Source organism: Ranitomeya imitator, chromosome 2, assembly GCF_032444005.1.
Source record: "Ranitomeya imitator isolate aRanImi1 chromosome 2, aRanImi1.pri, whole genome shotgun sequence".
In the NCBI taxonomy this organism is placed as follows: Eukaryota; Metazoa; Chordata; class Amphibia; order Anura; family Dendrobatidae; genus Ranitomeya; species Ranitomeya imitator.
In genome coordinates, this window is record NC_091283.1 from 677848472 (window position 1) to 677871257 (window position 22786).

Consider the following 22786-nt stretch of genomic DNA (forward strand, 5'->3'; position numbering starts at 1 on the left):
CACAAATAAACGCAGGTACTATCAAAGAAATTTTACCACTATCATGAAGTACAATATGTCACGAGAAAACTATGTCAGAATCACCAGGATCCGTTGAAGCGTTCCAGAGTTATAACCTCATAAAGGGACAGTGGTCAGAATTGTAAAAATTGGCCTGGTAATTGACGTGCAAACCACCCTTGGGGGTAAAGGGGGTAAAGTAAAAAAAAAAAAAAAATTTGTATTAAAAATAATTGTTTATATAAACAATTATTTTTAATACAAAAACAAAATTGCGGCACCTTCCCTTTAAGTTTAAATAACCGAGCTCTACAGGCAGTCTGGGTTCAGCTACCCTGGAGAGAGGAGTCTCCAGAGGCTTTGTGGCTTGTCGAGCACAGACTGAAACTGTGCTGCTCCAGAGTGGGGTGCCTTAGGCTACGTTCACATTAGCGTTGCGCGCCGGTGCGTCGGCGACGCAACGCTCGACGCACAAAAAACGTGCGCAAAAACACTGCGTTTTGCGACGCGTGCGTCGTTTTTTGACGAAAATCGGACGCACGAAAAATGCAACTTGTTGCATTTTCTTGCGTCCGACGCTAGCGTCGGAAACGACGCACGTGTCGAAAAACGCAACCAAAAAAACGCACGCGTCCCCTATGTTAAACATAGGGGCACGTCGCCGCTGCGTCGCCGACGCAACAGCGACGCACATTAGCGGAACGCTAATGTGAACGTAGCCTTAGCCAGAAAGGCTGAGTGTTGTTTCCCCATTAGTTGGTTTATGCTGCCTGACAAACCAACAAGGATTTAAAGAGACTGTGTTCCCATTTTTCCTACCTCTCTGTTCCACCACATGAGTGAAGTACTACAGCTGCTACTTAATTAGTTATATAATGGAGCTGAGGTACAAAAAGATGTGCAGAAGTATTTTACCTTCATAATTAAAGATTTTAAGAAATTTACCTTGGCAGTGTGAGCAAACACACAAGTGGTGACATATGGTGTGCGATTCTTCTGTAGGAGATCTATGTAAAGCTCAGCTCCTTCAGTTCCATGCACATGGAGCACGCTGATGAGCTCATTTACATCATGATGAATTCGAAACTCACTCATTGTAGACGATCTGCAACACAATGATGAAGAAAACTGCAGGGTTATGAAATTGGGACAGAAGGTGGTGTTTTTATTTATTTATATCAAGTTTCACTTTTTTTGTTTCAAAAGTCTGTAACATCCCTAACTAAACAACATGATTCAAATTAATATCTGTTATGTCCTAAAAAAAAAAAAAAAAAAAATATATAGGACAACTTGTGAATACTTAACAAGAACCAGTGACGTTCAGAGATGCCATTTACCTACACATCCAGGAATAGACTGCAGATAAATAAATAGTGTTACAATTATATAGGCCCACTGTACTGGAGTACAGGCTACAGGAAGAAAATGAACTTTTATCCCATCTGTGGCCGATGTCTTCCGGTCATAGGGGCAGTGCAAAAAACTTACAGTCAACTCTCATTTAGGGATCACACTACTCTTGACAAAATGCTAGGGAGTGATTACATCAAACTCACTGAATAGTGAGCGAGGACTAACAGCTCCTTGTACCGCCCTTATGACTGGAAGATAACTGCCACAGGTAGAATGAAAGTTAATTTCTCCCTGTAGCTGCTGCTACAGTAAGGCAGCCCCTAACATGATGTCGATGCTATTTGACTGCAGATTAATCCTTTACCTTCAGCTAAAAAGCATTTCTAGACATCGCCGGTCTCATTTCAAGTTTCCATATTAAAATACGCTATTGGGCTGTAATCAGCCGTGCAATTAGAGGAATGGTCAAAAGGCACAGATATTGCCCCTAATCATATGATGTAGGCAATAACATGCTGATGCTGTATTCTCTCTCATCAGGAAACATGCTATTAGCCCATATACATAGACCATTTAAAAAGGAACCTGTCGTTATGCTTTCCCTTTAAACACCTTTGCCAACCTTATCTGCAGCCTTTTAATATATTCCTAATAAATCCTGTACATCACTGACAGCATATCATAGGATATTTCAAAAGCTTTGAAGTTCTGTTGTATTCTATTCTTGTATTCTATTCTATTCTTTGTATTCTATACAAAGAAGATCCAGGAAAACATACTCAGAAGGGAGGTAAGAACATTTCTAAAACAATCCACAGCGAGGAGATTGGAACAAAACAAAATCCTCTAAACTGCATGCTCGCAAACGCCAGAAGCCTGACAAACAAGATGGAAGAACTAGAAGCAGAAATATCTACAGGTAACTTTGACATAGTGGGAATAACCGAGACATGGTTAGATGAAAGCTATGACTGGGCAGTTAACTTACAGGGTTACAGTCTGTTTAGAAAGGATCGTAAAAATCGGAGAGGAGGAGGGGTTTGTCTCTATGTAAAGTCTTGTCTAAAGTCCACTTTAAGGGAGGATATTAGCGAAGGAAATGAGGATGTCGAGTCCATATGGGTCGAAATTCATGGAGGGAAAAATGGTAACAAAATTCTCATTGGGGTCTGTTACAAACCCCCAAATATAACAGAAACCATGGAAAGTCTACTTCTAAAGCAGATAGATGAAGCTGCAACCCATAATGAGGTCCTGGTTATGGGGGACTTTAACTACCCGGATATTAACTGGGAAACAGAAACCTGTGAAACCCATAAAGGCAACAGGTTTCTGCTAATAACCAAGAAAAATTATCTTTCACAATTGGTGCAGAATCCAACCAGAGGAGCAGCACTTTTAGACCTAATACCATCTAATAGACCTGACAAGAATAACAAATCTGCAGGTGGTCGGGCATCTAGGAAATAGCGACCACAATATTGTACAGTTTCACCTGTCTTTCACTAGGGGGACTTGTCAGGGAGTCACAAAAACACTGAACTTTAGGAAGGCAAAGTTTGACCAGCTTAGAGATGCCCTTAATCTGGTAGACTGGGACAATATCCTCAGAAATAAGAATACAGATAATAAATGGGAAATGTTTAAGAACATCCTAAATAGGCAGTGTAAGCGGTTTATACCTTGTGGGAATAAAAGGACTAGAAATAGGAAAAACCCAATGTGGCTAAACAAAGAAGTAAGACAGGCAATTAACAGTAAAAAGAAAGCATTTGCACTACTAAAGCAGGATGGCACCATTGAAGCTCTAAAAAACTATAGGGAGAAAAATACTTTATCTAAAAAACTAATTAAAGCTGCCAAAAAGGAAACAGAGAAGCACATTGCTAAGGAGAGTAAAACTAATCCCAAACTGTTCTTCAACTATATCAATAGTAAAAGAATAAAAACTGAAAATGTAGGCCCCTTAAAAAATAGTGAGGAAAGAATGGTTGTAGATGACGAGGAAAAAGCTAACATATTAAACACCTTCTTCTCCATGGTATTCACGGTGGAAAACGAAATGCTAGGTGAAATCCCAAGAAACAATGAAAACCCTATATTAAGGGTCACCAATCTAACCCAAGAAGAGGTGCGAAACCGGCTAAATAAGATTAAAATAGATAAATCTCCGGGTCCGGATGGCATACACCCACGAGTACTAAGAGAACTAAGTAATGTAATAGATAAACCATTATTTCTTATTTTTAGGGACTCTATAGCGACAGGGTCTGTTCCGCAGGATTGGCGCATAGCAAATGTGGTGCCAATATTCAAAAAGGGCTCTAAAAGTGAACCTGGAAATTATAGGCCAGTAAGTCTAACCTCTATTGTTGGTAAAATATTTGAAGGGTTTCTGAGGGATGTTATTCTGGATTATCTCAATGAGAATAACTGTTTAACTCCATATCAGCATGGGTTTATGAGAAATCGCTCCTGTCAAACCAATCTAATCAGTTTTTATGAAGAGGTAAGCTATAGGCTGGACCACGGTGAGTCATTGGACGTGGTATATCTCGATTTTTCCAAAGCGTTTGATACCGTGCCGCACAAGAGGTTGGTACACAAAATGAGAATGCTTGGTCTGGGGGAAATTGTGTGTAAATGGGTTAGTAAATGGCTTAGTGATAGAAAGCAGAAGGTGGTTATAAATGGTATAGTCTCTAACTGGGTCGCTGTGACCAGTGGGGTACCGCAGGGGTCAGTATTGGGACCTGTTCTCTTCAACATATTCATTAATGATCTGGTAGAAGGTTTACACAGTAAAATATCGATATTTGCAGATGATACAAAACTATGTAAAGCAGTTAATACAAGAGAAGATAGTATTCTGCTACAGATGGATCTGGATTAGTTGGAAACTTGGGCTGAAAGGTGGCAGATGAGGTTTAACAATGATAAATGTAAGGTTATACACATGGGAAGAAGGAATCAATGTCACCATTACACACTGAATGGGAAACCACTGGGTAAATCTGACAGGGAGAAGGACTTGGGGATCCTAGTTAATGATAAACTTACCTGGAGCAGCCAGTGCCAGGCAGCAGCTGCCAAGGCAAACAGGATCATGGGGTGCATTAAAAGAGGTCTGGATACACATGATGAGAGCATTATACTGCCTCTGTACAAATCCCTAGTTAGACCGCACATGGAGTACTGTGTCCAGTTTTGGGCACCGGTGCTCAGGAAGGATATAATGGAACTAGAGAGAGTACAAAGGAGGGCAACAAAATTAATAAAGGGGATGGGAGGACTACAATACCCAGATAGATTAGCGAAATTAGGATTATTTAGTCTAGAAAAAAGACGACTGAGGGGCGATCTAATAACCATGTATAAGTATATAAGGGGACAATACAAATATCTCGCTGAGGATCTGTTTATACCAAGGAAGGTGACGGGCACAAGGGGGCATTCTTTGCGTCTGGAGGAGAGAAGGTTTTTCCACCAACATAGAAGAGGATTCTTTACTGTTAGGGCAGTGAGAATCTGGAATTGCTTGCCTGAGGAGGTGGTGATGGCGAACTCAGTCGAGGGGTTCAAGAGAGGCCTGGATGTCTTCCTGGAGCAGAACAATATTGTATCATACAATTAGGTTCTGTAGAAGGACGTAGATCTGGGGATTTATTATGATGGAATATAGGCTGAACTGGATGGACAAATGTCTTTTTTCGGCCTTACTAACTATGTTACTATGTTACTATGTTACTATTGAGCGCTGAGCATCCCTGAACTATACACAGATATCCTTCTCTGCCCTGTAGCATCGCTCTTCACCTATGGTTAAAGTGCATGACATTTTCTACACAGCCAGCAAAGTCTTACTTCGCAGAAAAAGTGTGCATGTACAGAATAAATCATTTGCTGTGTGGAAGGAGAAGAAATCATAGGAGGATGGGAGGTGTCAGAAGGCGAAGGTGGTTATGCCTAGCCCATTCCTTGAAAGGTCATTAGACTACAGAGCGATCTTTCTAAAAAAGTTGTTTGTTTTACTTATAAAGTATGCACCACAGTAAGAGTGATATACAGGGTTACTTGGATACAAATTGAAAGGCTGTACAACAGGATAGCAAAGTTTTTTACAGGGAAAATGACAGGTTCCCATTAAATAAAAGTGAAAAATATTATCTACCGTATTTTCCGCTTTGTAAGACGCACTTTATTTCCCCTAAATTTGGGGGGGAAATGGGGGTGCGTCTTACAAAGCGGATAAACCGCTTACCGTTACAGGCTGGGATGAGGGGGTGTCCGCCGCTGCTGCCCGCCACCGCTGCCGCGGTTGTCCGCTGCTGCCCCGGGAGATCCTGGAAACTCCGGTGCTGCGGGGGGCTCTGGCGACATTTTGTGAAAGACCAGAGCCCCCCGGCAGTTCGTCCATGCGTTCCTGTATGACTGACTTCGGGAAAATGGCCGCCGGAATCTTGGGAGATGAGATTTCAGTGCTGAGATCTCATCTCTCGAGAATCCAGCGGCCATTTTCCCGGAGTCAGTCATACAGGAACGCATGGACAAACTGCTGGGGGGCTCTGGTCTTTCCCAAAATGTCGCCAGAGCCCCCCGCAGCCCCGGAGACAGCCCTGCAGCCCCCGAGACAGCCCTGCAGCACAGGAGCCCCCATGCAGCACAGGAGCCCCCATGCAGCATAGGAGCCCCCCTGCAGACCCCCTCATCCCAGCCTGCAGCACAGGAGCCCCCCTGCAGCACAGGAGCCCCCCTGCAGACCCCCTCATCCCAGCCTGCAGCAATGCTCCACTCTTGCCTCCAGCAACGACCCTGGGACCCTGATCCACTGCAGCCACAACCCCTGGTGAGTAATAAGACGCATGGATTATAAGAGGCCCCACCAATTTATTGAAAAGTTTTTTTCCTATTTTTCTCCTCAAAATTTGGGGTGCGTCTTATAATCCGGAGCGTCTTACAAAGCGAAAAATACGGTATATCTCCGGTGACAAGAAACTGATACTTTGAGTCACTTTCACAAATGCACTTGACTCCAAACACATTTTTTCCATGATAATATTGTATTTACACACATGGAAAAAATTGTAGGTAGGCTTCTGTGAACCCCTTCAGGGCCATGGCACTTTGTAGGTAAGTGACCGGGCCTTATTTTTTAACCCCTTCATGACCTTGGGATTTTTCGTTTTTCCGTGTTCGTTTTTCACTCCCCTCCTTCCCAGAGCCATAACTTTTTTATTTTTCCATCAATTTGGCCACGTGAGGGCTAATTTTTTGCAAGACGAGTTGTACTTTTGAAAAACAAAAAAAGTGCAATCCCACACTTGTTTTATGTTTGGCTTTTTTGCTAGGTTCACTAAATGCTAAAACTGACCTGACATTATGATTCTCCAGGTCAGTACAAGTTCATAGACACCTAACATGACTAGGTTATTTTCTTTACCTAAGTGGTGGAAAAAAAATCCAAACTTTGCTAAAAAAAAAAAAAAAAAAAAAAAAAAAAAAAATGGTGCCATTTTCCGATACTCGTAGCGTGTCCATTTTTCATGATCTGGGGTCGGTTGAAGGCTTATTTTTTGCGTGCCGAGATGACGTTTTTAATGATAGCATTTTGGTGCAGATACGTTCTTTTGATCGCCCATTATTGCATTTAATGCAATGTCGTGGCGACCAAAAAAACGTAATTCTGGCATTTTGAATTTTTTTCTCGCTACGCCGTTTAGCGATCAGGTTAATGCTTTTTTTCAATTGATAGATCGGGCGATTCTGAACGCGGCGATATCAAATATGTGTAGATTTGATTTTTTTTTATTGATTTTGATTGGGGCGAAAGGGGGGTGATTTAAACTTTTATTTATTTATTTTTACTTTTGCCATGCTTTAATAGCCTCTATGGGAGGCTAGAAGCAGGCACAGCACGATCGCCTCTGCTACATAGCAGCGATCTGCTGGTCGCTGCTATGTAGCAGAAAATCAGGTGATCAGTAACCATAGAGGTCTCAAGGACATCTATGGTTACAATGGAGAAGCATCGCCGACCTGCAATCATGTGACGGGGGTCGGCGATGCCGTCATTTCCGGCCGGATGCGGTAGTTAAATGCCGCTGTCTGTGTTTGACAGCGGCATTTAACTAGTTAATAGGCGCGGGCAGATCGCGATTCTGCTCGCGCCTATTACGGGCACATGTCAGCTGTTCAAAACAGCTGACATGTCCCGGCTTTGATGCGGGCTCACCGCCGGAGCCCACATCAAAGCGGGGCTTCTGACCTCGGACTTACTATCCCCTCCGAGGTCAGAAAGGGGTTAAAATCTGACCACTGCCAATTTATGAGGTCATAACTCTAGGATGTTTCAACGGATCCCGCTGATTTGGAAACTGTTTTATCATGATAGTGGTAAAATTTGATAAGACTTATACCGGGGTCACACTAGAGAGAAATACGGACATATGAGAAGCGCAAAAACAACGCATTACACTCGGACCAATGTTCCTCTATGGGGCAGCTCCCATCAGTCATATATTTCTCGCCCGTATTTTACGGGCTGAGAAAATCGCAGCATGCTGCGATTGTCAGCGTATTCCGAGAAAATTATGGATTACACACTTGTGAGAAATACGCACCGTGTTCTAAAGAAAAGCAGGCAATTCAGTGAGGTGCACAGTAAAATCACACTGACAGGTTAAAATAGGATAAAATAAATAAAATATATATATATATATATATATATATATATATATATATATATATATATATATATATATATATATATATATATATATATATATATATATATATATAGTACAGACCAAAAGTTTGGACACACCTTCTCATTTTAAGATTTTTCTGTATTTTCATGACTATGAAAATTGTACATTCACACTGAAGGCATCAAAAATATGAAGTAACACATGTGGAATTATATACTTAACAAAAAAGTGTAAAACAGAAATTGTCTTATATTCTAGGTTCTTCAAAGTAGCCACCTTTTGCTTTGATAACTGCTTTGCACACTCTTGGCATTCTCTTGCTGAACTTCAAGAGGTAGTGACCGGGAATGGTCTTCCAACAATCTTGAAGGAGTTCCCAGAGATGCTTAGCACTTGTTGGCCCTTTTGCCTTCCCTCTGCCGTCCAGCTCACCCCAAACCATCTCGATTGGGTTCAGGTCTGGTGACTGTGCAGGCCAGGTCATCTGGCGTAGCACCCAATCACTCTCCTTCTTGGTCAAATAGCCCTTACACAGCCTGGAGGTGTTTGGGGTCATTGTCCTGTTGAAAAATAAATGATGGTCCAACTAAACACAAACCGGATGGAATAGCATGCCGCTGCAAGATGCTGTGGTAGCCATGCTGGTTCAGAATGTCTTCAATTTTGAATAAATCCCCAACAGTGTCACTAACAAAGCACCCCCACACCATCACTCCTCCTCCATGCTTCAGGGTGGAAACCAGGCATGTAGAGTCCATCCGTTCACCTTTTCTGCGTCGCACAAAGACACAGTGGTTGGCACCAAAGATCTCAAATTTGGACTCATCAGACCAAAGCAGATTTCCACTGGTCTAATGTCCATTCCTTGTGTTCTTTAGCCCAAACAAGTTTCTTCTGCTTGTTGCCTGTCGGCAGTGGCTTCCTAGCAGCTATTTTACCATGAAGGCCTGCTGCACAAAGTCTCCTCTTAAGGCTGCCGTCACACTAGCAGTATTTGGTCAGTATTTTACATCCTTGCGGCAATAACATGTAATGATATAGCGGTCTCACGAGACCGCTACGTCATCTCCGGTCATTGCCGCAATGCATTCTTGGGACCGGAGAGTCGCGAGGAGCAGGAAAGACTGGCGCGGACGGCAGAAGGTAAGAATACAATGTTTTTTTTTATTATTATTATTTTTAACATTATATGTTTTGACTATTGATGCTGCATAGGCAGCATCAATAGTAAAAAGTTGGGCACACTTACACAGTTAATGGCAGCGTTAACGGACTAAGCTACACCGCGGTGTAACGCAGTCCTAAAATGTTATGTGCAGAACAGAGAAATCGAGCGCACTGCTAAATACCAAATACAATGAATGAATACAAAACTATGAATGTGCGGAAGCAGTAATAAACATAGACTGCATCACAACAAGAGAAAGCATTACTGCAAAAATACGCACTCCATCAAAGAATACATAACAATAAAAATAAGATAACACAAGCTGATATTTATTGACAAATCAAAAAAGCACACTACAAACGATAAAAACACAGTTAAAAACATGCAAACAACATCAAAACCACACAGGTTATAAAGACCATACCTAAATGTAATAAGGCGACTAAACAGAGACCTATTGGCTCATGGGGTATATGCGCAAAAAATGCCAGACAAAATCAAAAAATAGTGCCATAATGGTCCATATAGAGCCATACAGAAATAAAGGCAGTGATAGGCACAAAGATTTTGTCTATAGAGAATGAAAAAAGGCAAAATGAGCCAAAGTGAGGCTGAAAAGCCACCAATATACAATAATATCACTAGATACTTAAAGCATAGATTGGAGGAAACCCCCCATAGTAATACAACCTGGTGGTATGATGTTCCCACGCGTATCGCCTGGCAGACCAGGCTTCGTCAGGGAAGGTGCTGATTGAGCTGTCTACCAGCCTTAAATACTATTGGCAAAATAACCTGATACAATACCGGTGTGGGCCGGCGGCAAAGGACTGGAGGACCATAGAGGACTGGAAAGCAAGTAGCGGAGATGATTCGTATAGAGCGCCGCAGCGCACGACGTCAGCAGGCGTGCAGAGAGCAGGTAACCATAGCGCATAGAACCGGAAAGCAAGTCGCAGGAATGACTCGTATAGAGTGCCGCAGTGCACGTAGTCAGCAGGCGTCCAGAGAGATGGTAACCATGGCGCATGGCGCCTGTGCCGATGACTCACCGGCCGGAGTGATCTGCGCATGCGCAAGACACCCACAGAGGGATGATAGATGTGGCAACATGCCGCATACCAAAGTCAGGGCGTCGGAGCGCATGCGCCCATAGAGAAAATCTATGTACATATACAAGCATACAGAAGGGGGCTCATAATAAAACCCAACCTCACATAAAACGTTATGTGGGCGCTGACTGGAGGGGAGTATGGAGAGGGCACTGACTGGATGGAAGTAGGGAGGGGTCAATTCGCGACCAATCAGCGACCCGGGATTTCCGTTACAGAGAAACAGACAGACTAACAGACGGAAGTACCCCTTAGTTAGATAATTATATAAATACTAGATGGTGGCCCGATTCTAACACATCGGGTAATCTAGAATATACATGTCCACGTAGGATATTGCCCAGCCACGTAGCATAGTATATTGCCCCGCCACGTAGCGTAGTATATTGCCCCGCCACGTAGCGTAGTATATTGCCCCGCCACGTAGCGTAGTATATTGCCCCGCCACGTAGCGTAGTATATTGCCCCGCCACGTAGCGTAGTATATTGCCCCGCCACGTAGCGTAGTATATTGCCCAGCCACGTAGCGTAGTATATTGCCCAGCCACGTAGCGTAGTATATTGCCCAGCCACGCTGTATATTGCCCAGCCACGCTGTATATTGCCCAGCCACGCTGTATATTGCCCAGCCACGCTGTATATTGCCCAGCCACGCTGTATATTGCCCAGCCCAGTCACGTAGTATATTGCCCAGCCACGTAGTATACAGCACAGAGCCACGTAGTATATTGCCCAGCCATGTGGTATATTGGCCAGTCACGTAGTATATTGCCCAGCCACGTAGTATATTGCCCAGTCATGTAGTATATTGATCAGTCACGTAGTATATTGACCAGTGACGTAATAAACAGCACAGAGCCACATAGTATATTGCCCAGCCACGAAGAATATTGCCCAGCTACGTAGTATAGTATATTGCCCATTGACGTAGTATATTGCCCAGCCACGTAGTATATTGCCCAGCCACGTAGTATATTGCCCAGTGACGTAGTATACAGCACAGAGCCACGTAGTATATAGGCCAGTCCCGTAGTATATTGCCCAGCTACGTATGTCACAGGTTAAAAAATAAAAACATATACTCACCTTCCGAGGGCCCCTTGTAGTTCGGTCACATGACCGTGACGTCATGGCAGGTCGTTCTCGCGCTGGCGCGCAGTACCTGTGATGACGTCGCGGTCACATGACCGTGACGTCACGGCAGGTCCTTGTTGCATACCATCCTTAGCACCGGAACGTGCCGCTTGCATGGAGCGGTCACCGGAGCGTCGCAAGGAGCGGGAAAGGCGGTGGAAGGTGAGTATATAATGATTTTTTTATTTTTTGTATTATTTTTAACATTAGATCTTTTTACTATTGATGCTGCATAAGCAGCATCAATAGTAAAAACTTGGTCACACAGGGTTAATAGCGGCGGTAACGGATTGAGTTACCCGTGGCATAACGCGGTCCGTTACCGCTGGCATTAACCCTGTGTGAGCGGTGACTGCGGGGAGCATGGAGCGGGCGCCGGGCACTGACTGCAGGGGTGTAGGGAGGGACTAATCAAACTGTGGCCGTCGCTGATTGGTCGCGGCAGCCATGACAGGCAGCTGGCGAGACCAATCAGCGACTTGGATTCCATGACAGACAGAGGCCGTGACCAATGAATATCCGTGACAGACAGAAGGACAGACAGACTGAAGTGACCCTTAGACAAATATATATATATATATATATATACTAGATTGTGGCCCGATTCTAACGCATCGGGTATTCTAGAATATGTAGAATATGCAAGTCCCCGTAGTATATGGACAATGATGATTCCAGAATTCGTGGCAGACTGTGCTGGTTGCTGATTGGTTGAAGGCAAACTTTATGACATCATCGTCGCCATGGCAACCATTATGACATCTACGTCGATACTGTGCCCGTCGCTGATTGGTCGAGGCGTGGGATTTCCTGGACAGACAGACAGAAAAACCCTTAGACATTATATATATATATATCTCTAGTCACCTTCCACGACAGTCACCTTGGAGGATGTCTCCCCGCCCTAAAGGGGGGGGGGAGGGGGACAGGAAACGCAAAGATTAAATAACCCTCCCCTTCCTGCTATCTCCAGTGTTTTCCCGTCCCCCAGTGGGGCATGGAGAGGTTCCTGCAAGTGTTATCCTGGCCGGTGAACAGAGCATCTGGATTCTCTTACCCGCCGGGCAGCCAAGGTCGGGCGGTGATCCGCTCCTCCTCCACGCGGCTCCGCCCGTCTTCATCTTCAAGGTTGGACTCGGGCCCTCCTTCCCGCGCCTCTGTTAGGGGCAAAGCGGGGCAGTGACATGCTGCCGGGGTCCTCGCTGAGCTCCCCGGCGTTAGCCTATGTTTGAGTGGAGTTCCGGATTCGCACGCGCCGGATGTGAAGTCAGCGCACTTCTGGTTTGTGGCCTGGGGCTCCACACTGGAACGCACGCCGTCTCCTGCGTTCCATGAGGGCAAGAAGTCGTCGGCATATTAGGGTCGGGCCTCCCTACAAACCAAAGGGGGAGGAGCACGTAATTAACGCTAGGAACCTCGATATCTTCATATCCTGGTCAGGGGCCTCCAGGTAAGACGCTGTCTCCCTGTCTGTGTGACTGTATACAGCTTGACCATGGACAGCGACAAACCCTCTGCTCCTTCTGCAGATCCCAGCATTCACCCTCCTGCCGTGAGTAGCTGGGCTGGTCCCTTTACTGTTCAGCCATATTAAATGGGTCACTTAGTATACCTCTCTCTCTTTTAGGGACAAAAGGTCTCTGCCCCAAAGAACAAACCCAGCCGCAAGTGTGGTGTTTGTGGCTCCCGGCTACCTTCCGCCTACAAGAAGACCCGGTGTCAACCCTGTACAAATGACATATTACGTGCTGAACAGCCCTCCCTCCTGGACAGCATAAAAACTTTGATTAAACAGGAGGTACATGGTGGCCTTCTCCCAACTCCAAGTGTCGCATCCTCCTCCTAAAATGAGGAAAATGGCCCCCGTTGATACTGATTCTGACTCTGGTGAGGTCCATTCCTCCGAGTCAGACAATAATTGAGAGAATGAGGGCTCCACATCCACCCCTAAACCTGATGGAAAGAAATATTACTTTTCCTCTGAGGATATGGATGAGCTGGTCTCCACAGTAAGAAGCACCATGGGGGTTGAGAGTGGAGGAAAAACATTCCGTGCAGGATGAAATGTTTGGGGGCCCGAAACCAAAAACAAAGGGTTTCCTATCCATGAAAATGTCCAAAATCTCATTTTCCAAAGTGGGCTTCCACAGAGAAGGGCCTTAGTGTTCCTTCAGACTTTAACCCCTTAATCCCATTTGACGTACTATCCCGTCAAGGTGACCTGGGACTTAATTCCCAGGGATGAGATAGTACGTCATAGCGATCGGCCGCACTCACGGGGGGAGCGCGGCCGACCGCGGCCGGGTGTCAGCTGACTATCGCAGATGACATTCGGCACTATGTGCCAGGAGTGGTCACGGACCACCTCCGGCACATTAACCCCCGGCACACTGCGATCAAACATGATCGCAGTGTTCCGGCGGTACAGGGAAGCATCGCGCAGTGAGGGGGCTCCCTGCGTGATTCCCTGAGACCCTCAGAGCAACGCGATGTGATTGCGTTGCTCCGGGTGTCTCCTACCTTCTCCCTGCAGGCCCCGGATCCAAAATGGCCGCGGGGCTGCATCCAGGTCCTGCAGGGAGGTGGCTTACCAAGCACCTGCTCAGAGCAGGCGCCAGGAAGCCTCCAAGAATGCACGTCAGATCACTGATCTGACAGTGCACAGCAAAGTGTCAGATCAACGATCTGACCTTATAACATGATGCCACCACCCCCCCCCCCAAATGTTATAAAGTTATAAAAAAATATTTAGTTGCGTAAAAAAAAATTTATAAAATATAGATAGATATTATTCCCACAAATACATTTCTTTATCTAAAGAAAAAAAACAATAAAAGTACACATATTTAGTATCACCGCGTCCGTAACGACCAGACCTATAAAACTGTCCCACTAGTTAACCCCTTCAGTGAACACCGTAAAAAAAAAAAAACCGAGGCAAAATGCCGGATTACGTACCGGTAATGCTCTTTTAATGAGTCCACGACAGCACCCCACATGAGAGAGAGGGATCCGCCCATAGGAACAGGAAACCTACAGAATAAAAGGAGGCGGTCCCCTCTCCTCCTCAGTTTAGTTTACAGAGTATAAAAAGGGAACCGCAAAAGTGTTAGTATTCATTCTTATTCAGTAACAAAATTCTTAACTCTATACAACCATTACTTGTGAACTTAAAGGAAAGAGCTGTGCATAATTTAGGGAGGGTAATACCTGGGTGCTGTCGTGGACTCATTAAAAGAGCATTACCGGTACGTAATCCGGCTTTTTACCCTTCGCCACGACAGCACCCCACATGAGAGATTTTCAGAGAGTCATTATTTGGGTGGGATTACTGTATTAAGAACAGCTCTACCAAAGGTCAGATCAGAAGATGTAGATAGATCACGTCTATAATGATTGTAAAAGGTAGGTGTAGACCAAGTTGCAGCCTTACATATTAAATGGATCGGTACATCTGCTTGTTCCGCCCAGGAGGAAGCCATGGCTCGTGTTGAGTGCGCTTTTATACCCACTGGAGGAATCTCGTCTTTTGACGTATAGGCCAAGCAGATAGCATCTCTGATCCACCGAGATATGGTAGCTCTCGTGACCCCATGTCCTTTCTTGTGGCCCTGAAAGGAGATAAACAGAGCTCTACTCTCCCTCCATGTCTGACACCTCTCTATATAAGTCAGGATGGCTCTTCTAACATCTAAGGTGTGGAACTTATGATGTTCTGGAGTTACAGGTGAATCAAAAAAGGAAGGGAGAAATATTTCTTGTGACCTGTGGTAGGTGGACGCTACCTTAGGGAGGTATGAGGGGTCTGGTTTCAGGACTATCCGATCATGAAATATCAGTAAGAAGGGTGGGTCTACTGATAGGGCCTGGATGTCGCTAACCCGTCTAGCTGAGGTTAGGGCTACCAAGAGGGCTACTTTATATGTCAGGACTTAAAGGTATTGAATCTAGTGGCTCAAATGGGGAGCTGGTTAAGGCCTCTAATACTAGATTTAAATCCCACGGAGGTAGACGGGGAATATGGACCGGTTTACTACGTTCACAAGATTTTATGAATCTGGAGATCCACCTATTAGCTGCTATATTGCATCCATATAGGGCTCCTAATGCCGAGACCTGAACTCTTAAGGTATTTACAGATAACCCTAACTCTCGGCCTTTTTGCAAGAACTCTAGGATAGGTGTGACTGGAACTTGCTTAGTGAACGGTACCGTGTAAAAGTCTAAAAATTTATTCCATACCCTACTATATATTAGGGTGGTAGATTTTTTTCTGCTCAATAAGAGGGTGTTTACTAGTTCTGCTGAGAACCCTCTCGAACTTAATAGTTGCCTCTCAAATTCCACGCCGTCAAGTGAAGACCTTTCACTTGCGGGTGGAAAAAGGGGCCTTGGAACAGCAGCTCCTTGTCTGATGGGAGAATCCATGGATCGCATAGGCACATGGTCTGGAGACAAGAGAACCATGGTCTTTTCGGCCAGAATGGTGCAATGAGGATCACTCTTGCTTGTTCTCTCCTGATCTTTCTGATCACTAGAGGAATTAGAGACATTGGAGGAAAGGCGTATGCCAGTCTGAACCTCCAAGGATGGTGGAGAGAGTCCAACATATCTGGGTGATCCATGGTGTTCAGGGAAGCGAACCTTTCTACTTGCCGGTTGTCTTTTGTGGCAAATAGGTCGATTTGTGGCATCCCCCATGATTCTGTTATCCTTCTGAATATGGATTTGTTTAAGGTCCATTCCCCTTGACGTAACTCGTTTCGGCTGAGGTAGTCTGCCCTGATGTTCTCTACATCTCTGATGTGCAGGGCTGTTAGGGATGTTAGATGAGTCTCTGCCAGCTGAAAGATGTCTGCAGCTATGGTCATTAGACTTCCTGACCTTGTACCACCCTGACGGTTCAAATATGCCACTGCGGTGGAATTGTCCGAGTAAATTCTTACATTTGCTCCATGAATCTGCGGAAGAAAATGATTTAAGGCATATTCTACTGCTTTTAACTCCTTCCAGTTGGAGGAACACGTCAATTCTGCCTGGTCCCAAGTATTTTGGGCCAGATTGTCTTCCATATGTGCTCCCCACCCAATAGGGCTGTCGTCGGTGGTAATTATTTTAGACGGGTCTATTATCCATGGCAAACCCCCCGCGAGGTGGTCCATGTCTAGCCACCAGGATAGTGATTCTAAGACATCTTTGGAAAGAGTTATTCTACTTTCCAGATATCGGTCTTTTCCCTGAGCCGACAATACTTCATACTGTAATTGACGAGTATGAAATTGTGCCCAAGGTACAGCAGGGATACATGATGATAATGACCCCAGTAAGGACATGGCTTTTCTTAGTGTCATGTAGGGGTTGCGTATTGCGTCTGATACCCTTGATTGTATAGTCAGTCTTTTTGACTGAGGAAGGAAGCATTTCTGACTTACGGAGTCTAGCTGGATTCCTAGAAATGTCTGAACGGTTTCTGGATTCAGCTAGGATTTTTCGAAGTTGACGATCCAACCTAACTCCTGTAGGGACGAGATCGTATTAGATAAACGAGTTTTACACTGAAGTATAGTGTTTCCTACTACTAGAATCATCTAGGTAGGGTATTATCAAGGTATCTCGTTGGCGTAGATGAGCCATCACTTCTAGTACCACCTTAGTGAAGACGCGGGGAGCCATAGAAAGCCCAAATGGCATTGCTACATACTGAAAGTGACGAACCTGTCCCTCCAGGGTGACTGCTACCCTTAGGTACTGCTGATGTTCGGCATGTATGGGAAGATGATAATAGGCATCTTTTAAGTCTATTCCGGCCATGACACACCTAGGAAATAAAAGTTTTATGGTAGAACTAATGGATTCCATTTTGAAGGTATGATTACGCAGGAAGGAATTTAATCTTTTAAGATTTATGATGGTTCTAAATGAACCATCTGGCTTATTCATCAAGAATAAAGGGGAATAGAACCCCTTCCCTTCTTGATCCTGGGGAACTTCTATCAGGACCTTTTTAGATAGAAGAGATAGGATCTCTGATTCCAGAGCCCTTTGTTGGTCTTGACCTTTTGGTGATGTTACTATAAAGGAATCCCAAGGGATTCGATCAAATTCCAATTTTAGGCAGTATTGCACAATGTCTAGAATCCACTGGCTGGATGTTATTTGTTCCCATTGGGGAAGGAAGAATTTTAATCTGCCGCCCACTCCCTGGTTAGCGGTATTTGCGCTTTGGATTATGGGACCCGCTAAAAAAGGCACCTTTTTGCTTCGGGTTTTTCGACTCCCATCGCTCCCTTTGTTCAAACGGCTTGTTCCTAGTAAAGGGGCGTCTTCTGAAGGATCTCCTGTAGGATGGAAGATACTGGTTAGGGAAGCCTTTCTTCCTTTCTCCCGCTTTATTCAGGAGTTCATCCAGCGTTTTTCCAAAAAGGAACTCACCCTGGCAGGGAATCGCACAAAGTTTTGCTTTGGCCTGTGCGTCCCCTTTCCAGTTCTTTAACCAGAGTGCACGCCGGGCTGTGTTAACTAGGCCGGCTGACCTGGCTGCAAGACGTAGCGAATCCACCGAGGCATCAGCCAGGAATGCTACTGCTTCTTTGATTAGAGGGAATTTCGGCAGGATAGATTCTCTCGAAGTTCTACCTCTAATCTGTTCCTCCAATTGCTCCATCCACACTAGTAGTGACCTTACAGTGCAGGTACTAGATATGGCGGGCCTGAACGCCCCCGTATTGGCTTCCCACGACCTTTTTAGTAAAGCTTCTGCCTTACGATCCAGCGGGTCTGTCAGGACCCCTGAATCCTCTACTGGTAGGACCGACTGCTTGGTTGTGGAGGCTACAGCGGCATCCACCTTCGGCACTTTTGACCAGGTATTCAGCTCCTCGTCGCTGAAGGGATAGCGTCTTTTAGAGGACGATGGTAGAAAACCTCTGTTTTGCTTATCCCACTCCTTTTTAATGATTTCCTTAATGGTTTGTATGACGGGGAAGGACCTACATTTCCTCTGTCCTAGCCCCGTGAACATTATATCCTGAGCCGATTTCTTCTCTTTTTCATCTGGGCACCCCATCATGCTCCTGACAGATTTTATTAAGTTGTCCACACTACTGTTGGGAAGACAAAGTCCCCCTTCAGTTTCGGATGAGCTCGACTGAGATCCCGCTTCGCCTGAGGATATACGTACATCCTCTGGCTCCGAACTAACTGGAGATCGGGACCTGCTGAGCTGACGGGTGCTGGCGCTACTTGTCTGCGCCAAACCCTGCATTTCTTCCCGGATTATGGCTCTGACATCTGATGGAGTCATTATATTTTCCTGCCGTAGAGTTTGCATGATACACTCTGAACACAGTTTTTTAACGTAATCATCCGGGAGGGGCTGTGTACATAATGCACATTCTTTGTGCTTGGATTTGTGTGTCCTTTTCTTAGTCTAGAGGAAGGATACAGGAGGAACATATATCAGCATATAGGAAGAGACTCTTTCAAAACTCACCCAGTGAAGCTGACAGGTACCGGTTCTGGAGGCGGATTTCGTTTGGTGGTAGAACCCTTCTCTGGAGGTCGGCCACCACTCTTTGTGCTGCTCCTAGCACTTCTCTCCTTGCTGGGAAAACGCTGTTGCACTGCGGGCAGGTGCGCTTCGTCGGCCGGTGAAGCCATCTTACACACACCGGCCCGAAGCTAGCGCTGCATTTTTAAAACTGCCGCCCATTCTCCTGCCTCCCCGGACCAACCCGGAAGTGCTCCAGCGACTTCCGGGTTAGACGCGCCGCTCTCACTCACCGTGCAGCGGTCGGAGGTATTAAACCGGCCGCTGCAGCGCGCGCGTCCTCACGGTGCCGGCCGGACCTATGGTGACCGGACCCGGACCGCGGATGTTTGGCCAGACGAGGGGGGAGGCTGCAAGCAGGGGCTCCCCCGCCGCTGCTTCTGGAACCGCAGCCCCTGCCGTTCCCACAGACACCGGCGCAGGCGGGTGCATGGCCCAGGGATCCTCTTCATCTGTACGTAAGCCGGGTCCCTGTAGGAACAGGAAACCTAAACTGAGGAGGAGAGGGGACCGCCTCCTTTTATTCTGTAGGTTTCCTGTTCCTATGGGCGGATCCCTCTCTCTCATGTGGGGTGCTGTCGTGGCGAAGGGTAAAAAACGCTTTATCATACCACCGAATAAAAAGTGGAATAGCTCATGATCAAAAAGACGGATATAAATAACCATGGCACTGCTGAAAACGTCATCTTGTCCCGCAAAAAACGAGCCGCCATACAGCATCATCAGCAAAAAATAAAAAAGTTATAGTCCTCAGAATAAAGCGATGCAAAAATAATTATTTTTTCTATAAAATAGTTTTTATCGTATAAAAGCGCCAAAACATAAAAAAAATGATATAAATGAGGTATCGCTGTAATCGTACTGACCCGAAGAATAAAACTGCTTTATCCATTTAACCAAACGGTATAAACACCCCCCCTCCCCCAAAAGAAATTCAAGAATAGCTGGTTTTTGGGCATACTGCCTCACAAAAATCGGAATAAAAAGCGATCAAAAAATGTCACGAGCCCGAAAATGTTACCAATAAAAACGTCAACTCGTCCCGCAAAAAACAAGACCTCACATGACTGTGGACTAAAATATGGAAAAACTATAGCTCTCAAAATGTGGTAACGCAAAAAAATATTTTTTGCAATAAAAAGCATCTTTTAGTGTGTGACAGCTGCCAGTCATAAAAATCCACTAAAAAGCCCGCTATAAAAGTAAATCAAGCCCCCCTTCATCACCCCCTTAGTTAGGGAAAAATAAAAAAATAAAGTATTTATTTCCATTTTCCCATTAGGGTTAGGGTTGGAGCTAGGGTTTGGATTACATTTACAGTTGGGATTAGGGGTGTGTTGGAGTTGGGGTTAGGGGTGTGGTTGGTATTAGGGGAGTGTTTGGGTTAGGGTTTCAGTTAGATTTGGGGGGTTCCACTGTTTAGGCACATCAGGGCTCTCCAAACGCGACATGGCGTCCGATCTCAATTCCAACCAAATCTGCGTTGAAAAAGTAAAACAGTGCTCCTTCCCTTCCGAGCTTTCCCGTGCGCCCAAACCAGGGCTGTGGAGTCGGAGTTAGTTTTGGTTGGAGTCGGAGTCGGTAGAAATGTACCGACTCCAGCTTTAAAAAAAAAAAAAAAAATGTATTAATATTTCATAATTATAAATGTTACTCAAATATATATATGTTCTATCAAACTATGAACAACAGTAATAAGCAGTTCTGCTGGAGATAGAGACATTTCTTACTTCTTGTGGGTCACTGTTCTCCACTGCACTAGAACACAGCCAGTACATTTCAGCAGAATTTTTCAGGTGCACTGTAAGAAATTGAGAAATTTGACCGTTCATCAAAAATAACAGTGCAACAAGCGATTCCTCTGTATCCTGACATTGTCAGAAATGTTGCCCGAGTGGTTACTGCTTTGCCACCAACCCAAGTTAGTGTAGAGAGGTTGTTCTCTGCTCTCAAAATAATTAGATCAGATTTGAGGGCATCCATGAAGGAGGATCTGACAGAGGCAATATTTTTTCTGAGGACAAATATATAGATTTCTTCTTATTAACTGCATAACAGTGTTTATTACATATTTACTTACAAGAGTTTAGAAAAGTTTATAAGATATTTGCTATATTCTAATTGTATTCTAATAAATATAGTATTTGCTCTAAGTGGTCTGATTACTTATATGATGGTGAGAAACTGAATAAGCACGATGTTAATATTTGACAACAGTAAATTTATTGTTACGAATTGGCCATTTATGAAGGAGTCTGAGTCAGAACCTGATAAAATCCAGGAGTCGGAGTTACAACTGTGGCTTACCGACTCCACAGCCCTGGGGGTAAGGAACCTCAGGCACCAGGGCCATTTACGGCCCTCGATGACCTTTTATCAGGCCCCCGGGCAGATTCTTAGCGACCACATTCTTGGGCAGGGAGCTGTATTTTGATAGCCACCAGCTCATTAATTTCTTCTTGCTCTGTTAGCACACACGCAGTGTTCACTACTGAACACTGAAGGGCATGAAATGAAAGATTACATCCTGACACCAGTGCCAGAGTCAGGATGCACTTTGTGGGAAGAGTTTGTACAGCCCCCGAAGGATGGTATAAATATCCAAATGGCCCTTGGCAGAAAAAAAGATTCCCCACCCCTGTAATAGAGGTATGGCGGGCAATTAATAAAAGTGATTATTTCAGCATTCCTAGGGATACTAAAGGTACTGTCACACTCAGCAACTTTTGAACGATAGTGATCCGTGACGTTGCAGCATCCTGGATAGCGATCTCGTTGTGTTTGACACGCAGCAGCGATCTGGATCCTGCTGTGACATCGCTGGTCGTAGCTGAAAGTCCAGAACTTTATTTCGTCGCTGGATCAACCGCTGTCATCGCTGGATCGGTGTGTGTGATGCCGATCCAGCGATGTGTTTACTGGTAACCAGGGTAATTATCGGGTTACTAAGCGCAGGGCCGCGCTTAGTAACTCGATATTTACCCTGGTTACCATTGTAAATGTAAAAAAAAAAAACTACATACTCACATTCCGGTGTCTGTCACGTCCCTCGCCTTCAGCTTCCCGTACTGACTGTGAGCGCCGGCCGGCCGTAAAGCAGAGCACAGCGGTGACGTCACCGCTGTGCTTTACGGCCAGCGCTCAGTCAGTGCGGGAAGCTGAAGGCGAGGGACGTGACAGACACCGGAATGTGAGTATGTAGTGTTTTTTATTTACATTTACAATGGTAACCAGGGTAAACATTGGGTTACCAAGCGCGGCCCTGCGCTTAGTAACCCGATGTTTACCCTGATTACCCGGGGACTTCGGCATCGTTGGTCGCTGGAGAGCTGTCTGTGTGAAGTCTGTGGGACTTCGGCATCGTTGTCTATATCGCTGCAGCGTCGCTAAATGTGACGGTACCTTAAGCATAAGAGCCACCGTCACAGAATGCAGCCCTAGTGCTGCAAAAGGTGGCTCTTTTACTTAAAAACGCCCAGGGGGTGATTCCTTTTAATGTCCCACAGTTGTACTAAGCAATGCATGTGTGCCGCTCATCACCATGAAGATAACGGTGTAAGCCACAGGTGATCGCTATCCAGTACGGCAGAGTGATGGGCAGTCCGGCTCTTTTTGGTGATATGGCTCATTCGGCTCCTCTCACCATAAAGAGCAGTCTCTTTCAGCTCACGAACCAGCTCTTTTTTTAAAAAGAAATACGTCTTTGTTGTGAATTCTGTGGCCAAGCTCCCTCCTGTGGTCGTGAGTGGTACTTCGGCTG

At 45.2% G+C, this 22786-nt stretch overlaps 1 protein-coding gene across 4 annotated transcripts in view; it reads right to left on the reverse strand.

Annotated features, from left to right (window-relative positions):
* The window catches only part of TUBGCP2 (tubulin gamma complex component 2), an 888554-nt gene that overhangs the window by 860294 nt on the left and 5474 nt on the right, over positions 1-22786 (reverse strand). For all 4 annotated transcript variants that reach the window (XM_069753054.1, XM_069753055.1, XM_069753056.1 and 1 more), the window contains exon 2: positions 946-1105. In XM_069753054.1, the coding sequence (XP_069609155.1) occupies positions 946-1095 (150 nt within the window). In that variant the 5' untranslated portion in view covers positions 1096-1105. The remainder of the gene's footprint in view (positions 1-945; positions 1106-22786) is intronic.